The sequence below is a fragment of the Nannospalax galili genome, unplaced genomic scaffold (assembly GCF_000622305.1).
Source record: "Nannospalax galili isolate Female #2095 unplaced genomic scaffold, S.galili_v1.0 scaffold3027, whole genome shotgun sequence".
NCBI classification, from domain to species: Eukaryota; Metazoa; Chordata; class Mammalia; order Rodentia; family Spalacidae; genus Nannospalax; species Nannospalax galili.
The window spans coordinates 151,287-157,159 of record NW_008355721.1 but is presented as its reverse complement, the minus strand read 5'-3'; the positions used below and the strand labels follow the sequence as shown (position 1 = coordinate 157,159).

The following is a 5,873-nucleotide window of genomic DNA, read 5'->3' as shown; positions in this document are numbered from 1 at the left end:
GGGTTGGGGCTGGGGGGTGTCAGGACCCGGGTCACTCACCGTCGTGTTGGACACAAAAGTTGAGCTCTGCAAGACGGAAGCACAGGGCTAGGTGACGTTTGCCCGAGATAGACCTTCCCACCCTCACCTCCCCTCCATCCACTCAGCTACAAGCACTCTGCCCACTGAGCTGCAAGTACTCTACCCACTGACCTACAAGCACTCTGCCCACTGGGCTACAAGCACCCACCGAGCCCCCTTCCCAACCTCTTCCACCTGTTCCCACAGATCCAGGCTTGTGTACGGCGTCGCCCCCAGACCCCGCCCCACTTCCGGGATAAGCCGGGTCCCCAGCCTCACCTGCCGGATCTCCAGGTGGTAAGTGAACGTCCGAGGGAAGAGGCTCCTCATGCTCCAGCGCATGAGCGCGTGGGTTCTGTTACACTGGGCCGTGATCTCGGGAGGACTCAGCACCTCTGGGACGCACAGCACTTTCTGTGAGCACTTTCAGAGTGTGTGCTCCTCCTCTTCCTCCACTTCCTCCTCCCCCTCCTCTTCCTCGTTCTCTTCCTCCGTCTCCACTTCCTGTTCCTCTTCTTCCCTGTCTAGTGCTCCCTCCGGTCCCGGGCGGCGCTCACCTACACTCTTCAGATGCACGGATCGGTCGCTGCAGGACACTGGTTCCTGCTGGCTGGATCCGTTCACCGTCACCATGAGCAGGTGGGAGACCAGGGAGACGTTGCTGACGTCACAGCGCACGTTGCGCCCCAGGGTGTCCTGGCCGTAGTGCAGACACTCCTGGTCCTGGTCCCTCCCGGAACTGATGGAGAGGACAGACGGAAGGGGTTCGAGGCCCCGCCCCGCCCCATCCCTCCTCACCCGATCCCCCCCATCCGGACCGACCCGGGTTCGACGACACCCCCTCCACCGTGCGCACCCCGCCTTCCTCCAGAACAGCCGGTACTGCACGTCGCCGGGGGCCGTGCGGCCGGGCTCCCAGGTGCAGGTCAGGGTGTCGGTGTGGTACACCCAGCACTGCAGGTTGGAGGCCGCAGCCCCGCGGTTGGGATCTGGACAGAGACCGGGGACAGGGAGAGACTGAGCTCAAGGCCAGGTGTGGTCAGAGCACAGTGACCGAAAGGGGCTCAGCCCAGACCAGACCAGACCAGGACAGACCAGCCCACACCAGACCAGGACAGACCAGACCAGACCAGACCAGATCAGACCAGACCAGCCCAGATCAGCCCAGACCAGACCAGACCAGGACAGACCAGACCAGACCAGACCAGATCAGACCAGCCCATCCCAGACCAGGACAGACCAGACCAGACCAGATCAGACCAGCCCAGCCCAGATCAGACCAGACCAGACCAGACCAGGACAGACCAGCCTAGGACAGACCACACCAGCCCAACCAGCCCAGATCAGCCCAGGACAGACCAGCCCAATCCAGCCTAGACCAGACCAGACCAGGACAGGACAGGACAGACCAGACCAGGACAGCCCAGCCCAGGACAGACCAGACCAGACCAGCCCAGACCAGGACAGACCAGCCCAGGACAGACCTGCCCAGCCCAGACCATGACAGATCAGACCAGACCAGATCAGACCAACCCAGACCAGCCCAACCCAGACCAGGACAGCCCAGCCCAGGACAGACTAGACCAGACCAGACTAGACCAGTCCAGTGCAACCCAGACCACCCCAGCCCAACCCAGACCAGGACAGACCAGACCAGACCAGCCCAGCCCAGACCAGACCAGACCCAGCCCAGGACAGACCACACCAGACCAGCCCAGCCCAGGACAGACCACACCAGCCCAGACCAGGACAGACCACACCAGACCAGACCAGACCAGACCAGGACAGACCAGCCCAATCCAGCCTAGACCAGACCAGACCAGGACAGACTATCACAGATCAGACCAGCCTAGACTAGACCAGACCAGACCAGACTGAAGGACAGGGAGGGACTGAGTTCAAGTTGGGGTGGAGCCGGGCGTTTGAGCACATCGCACTGAAAGGGGCTGAGTCTCCTCTCCACTGTGCACTGTGACAGGAGGATGTCCGAGACTGTGATGTCAGCCTCAGACGACTCAGCGGTGACAGTGACGAGCACTGGCTGCCCGGGAAGAGTACCGAGCTTCGGTTGCCAGCACCCACTCAAGGCGTGCGATGTCCTGAAAGTCCAGTTCCACGGCCCTCACCGTCCTTGGGGAAGCGGATCCAGGTGGATGTGGCCGGGTCGTCCCGCACGTAGACGGTGAACCGGGTGATGTTGCACAAGGACAGCGTGTAGAACGTGCACGTCTGCTGAGAAGCCTGCGGAAACTCCGAGAATTAGGACCTGGGTGTGGGGACCTGCGTGGGCCACGGATACCAGGCCTGCCAATCAAACACTCCATGTGCTGGGGACTCCGTGCTCTGTGTGTGCACACGGCATGACTGGACTCACCACCAAACAAACACGGACCCTGAGTGCTGGGAACTAGGTGCTCTGTGTCTGCACACGGCCCTCCCCGACCCGGCTCACCACCACCGGATTCTGTGCATCCTTCTGACACAGGACTGGCGAACCAGTGGGGCCGTGTGCATCCATCTCCCAGCTCAGCCTACGCTCGTTGGGCTCCAGTCGCAGGTTCCTGAAAGGGCCGGGCGCACCTGGAAGGGGGACCACCGCGGGGTAGTCTCCGGACACGGCCCGCCTGGGAGCACCTAGCCAAACAGACCGCAGCACTGCGAGGGAGGGAGAGTGACAGCCCAGACTCCACTAGGGAGGGGCTGGGGGCGGGGCCTAGCGGGAGACTGACAGCTCAGGATGTACGAAAGAGGGGCTGGGGGCGGGGCCTAGAGGGGGACTGACAGCCCAGACTCCACTAGGGAGGGGCTGGGGGCGGGGCCTAGCGGGAGACTGACAGGTCAGGATGTACTAAAGAGGGGTGGGGGCGGGGCCTAGCGGGAGATTGACAGCCTGGACTCCCCAGGACCGGTTTGTCCCTGAGACCCTCCGCCCTTCTCAGAGGCAGTGCAGCTTCTGGCCACACACCATTTCCATCCGGAACCTACCCGGGTCAGGGTCAGGGGTCAGCAAAACAGACCCCGGCGTCAGCAGGACGAGGAGCCACAGGGGGGCCATGGTGGGCGCAGTCTGAGCTGGAGGAGACAACCCGGAGGGTGAATGTGCGTTTGTGTGTGTGTGTGTGTGTGTGTGTGTGTGTGTGTAATATCACGGGAGTTGGGCCGGTGCCCGTGACGTGTTCTTCAGCATCCGTTTCCCCCCTCCGCCCCTCCGTGCCTGGTGGATCCGTCCAGGTGAGGCCCTGTCTCTGAGCCTTGTTCCTTTTCAGGGCTGAGTAGTATTCCCCTGCGGCGTGATGACCTCACAGCTGTGTCTGTCCCTCTCTCGACTGGGGGAGCGGGACACGGACCTGGACGAGGTCTCCATCTGGATTTGGAGCCTGTTGCCATGGCAACGCGCCCTGTTGACATCCCCCCACCCCCGGCCACCGTGGGTGTCAGTTCGTGATCTCTGGTTGAGTCCCCCAGGAACTCTTACCTTGAGCTCCGTGCCCCCTCCGCTTGGACTCCAGAGTCGGATCCTCCGGGAGAACTCAGCTCCCAGCACCCAGCGCCTTCTCTCTCTCTCTGAATAGAAACCGCCGCAGGGAGCCCCGGGGCGGGGAACAGCAGCGAGTGTCCCGCGGGGTGCTGGTCCGAGTACCCCCTGTGAGCTCTGAGGCGGTGCAGCGCTCTTCCCGGAACCCCGCGCGTCCTTTCCTCCGGGTCTTTCCTGGTGTGGAGTCCTCTTTGTTCTGATTCTAATTATCGCTCGGCGGACCGCGGTTGAGCAACTTCCGGCCATAGAAACGCAGCTGCGTCCTCAGCTCGGCCTCCGGGGGTCGGGGTCTCCCCCCCCGCCCCGCCTGTGCACCCCAAGGCCGCCCGGGAAACTAAGCACGCAGGGTACTCGCGCTACGGGGTTGAGGGCACCCCACGCTCGGCCCCCTTCTCCTCCCACAGATCCTGCATCGGCTGCTTCTACTGTGCAAGTCCATCCCAGGGTCCCCAAGATGGATGATGCCTGCAGCACGCAGTCTGTGCTAAGTGCTCTGCCTGCAGCATGGGGTGGTGTGCTAAGTGCCATGTCTGCACACTGGGGTGCTGTGTTAAGTGCCATATCTGCACACTGGGGTGCTGTGTTAAGTGCCATATCTGCAGCATGGGTGCTGTGCTAAGTGCCATGTCTGCAGCAGTGGTGCTGTACTAAGTGCCATTTCTGTATCTGGGTGCTCGAAGACACTTGGGTGTGGTGCTTCCAGGAAGCACAGGAAGTGTGGACGACCTCGGATGCAATGTCCTGATTATCTCCATTGCCCACAGGTTGTGCAACTGAGTCCCCTCAGCAGCACTCGAGCAACCGAGTTCTCCAAGTGGCAGTACTCCTTCCCAGCACCGCTGAACAAGGAGTGGGCCTTCAGGCGGTTGTGAGCCACCATGTAGGTACTGGAACCCGAAGCTCAGGGAGCAGCCAGTACTTGATGCTGAGTTGTTGCCTGCTGCACACGGCCCCCCATCTCCAACCTGTGTGATGTCACGTGAACTCAGCTCAGCCTGCAGCCAGCACCTCACACCCCCCCCCTTTGCACACGGAGTGGGACGGGAGGATGACCGACAGCTGTCGAGGACTTTCATTTATTTCTTACTCCCATAATGCATCAGGGCAGCACCGGGGACGACTCGGTTCTCTCCTCAACCCAGGCGGGTCCCACCCAGGATTGAACTTGGATCTTGAGACTTAGTAACAAGCACTTTTCCCCACTCAGCCCTCCCCTCAGTTGAAATCATGTTGTTGCTAGACATCCCTGACGTCATGTCCGTGGCACACACACCCCCAGCTCACACCCAGGTGCTGGGCTGCCCGGTGCACGCTGGGCTGGCGCCACCCCCCCCAGGCCTGGAAATCACTGTGCTTCTTCCACCCGGAGGAATTCTTCAGGCTCCAGCAGACTTTCTGGAAGATTTGCTTCCACCCACGTGACCTGAGGAGGGGGAGAAGTACACTGCGGATATGGCCGAAAGGGGACCGAGCAAACCTGAACAAGCACCCCAGCTGAGTAGCAGAAACCACCCAAGGCTCTATCAGTGCATGAACAGATGGAGCACCCATGGTAGAGCCATTCAGTGGAATATTACTTAGTCATGAAAAAGGAAGGAAACCAAACAAACACCACAGCTGAGTGGCAGAGATGAATCAAGTCTCTTTCAGTGCATGAATGGGTGAGCACCTGTGGTAGATCTAGTCACTGGAATATTACTCCGCCACGAAAAAGGACCCCGGTGTCACTCACCTCGGCACCAGGACAGAAGCCCTCGGCCAGCTCCACTTTCACCTTGGGGATGGACGGGCATAGCCTCTGCCTCAGGGAGGACCTGGGGGAGGACAGGGTGTCAAGGACGCAGGGTGCCCTGCTAATCAACCCTGCACGATCTATCCTGTTCCTGCATCGAACCCTCCCGGGACCCGAACCCGGATCTGGGGCCTCAGGGTGGAGATGGATGCTGATGTCACCCCGCCCACAGCAGCTGCACAGAGATGGCAGAGGAAGTGGGAACCCGCGGTGAGGTGGGTGGTGCCAGTGGACCTGGAGGAGGGGGTCCCCAATGGTCGACAGCGCAGGCCTTGCCAGGCCACACCACAGCCCTCCCCATAGCCCACCCTGCACCAAGCACCCAGGCTGTCGGGGCGGCTGCCGTCATCCAGGGGAAGAGAAACGCCAAGTGCCCTGAGTCAGAACAGTGAGGACCAGGAGTTTGTGGGCAACCTCACCCACCAGCCCAGCCCAGTCCAAACCAGACCAGACCAGTCCAGACCAGCCCAGATCAGTCCAGACCAG

At 61.5% G+C, this 5,873-nt stretch overlaps 1 protein-coding gene across 1 annotated transcript in view; it reads right to left on the bottom strand.

Annotated features, from left to right (window-relative positions):
* Nucleotides 1-5,873, bottom strand: part of Il3ra (interleukin 3 receptor subunit alpha) — a 16,220-nt gene that overhangs the window by 2,147 nt on the left and 8,200 nt on the right. Inside the window, exons 9-19 of the mRNA XM_029556105.1 lie at nucleotides 5,490-5,621; nucleotides 5,328-5,409; nucleotides 3,818-3,929; nucleotides 3,536-3,589; nucleotides 3,046-3,132; nucleotides 2,513-2,640; nucleotides 2,187-2,301; nucleotides 917-1,049; nucleotides 618-799; nucleotides 340-455; nucleotides 40-66 (exon numbers count right to left, since the gene is read on the bottom strand). Coding sequence (XP_029411965.1) covers nucleotides 40-66; nucleotides 340-455; nucleotides 618-799; nucleotides 917-1,049; nucleotides 2,187-2,301; nucleotides 2,513-2,640; nucleotides 3,046-3,132; nucleotides 3,536-3,589; nucleotides 3,818-3,929; nucleotides 5,328-5,409; nucleotides 5,490-5,621 — 1,168 coding nt within the window. The remainder of the gene's footprint in view (nucleotides 1-39; nucleotides 67-339; nucleotides 456-617; nucleotides 800-916; nucleotides 1,050-2,186; nucleotides 2,302-2,512; nucleotides 2,641-3,045; nucleotides 3,133-3,535; nucleotides 3,590-3,817; nucleotides 3,930-5,327; nucleotides 5,410-5,489; nucleotides 5,622-5,873) is intronic.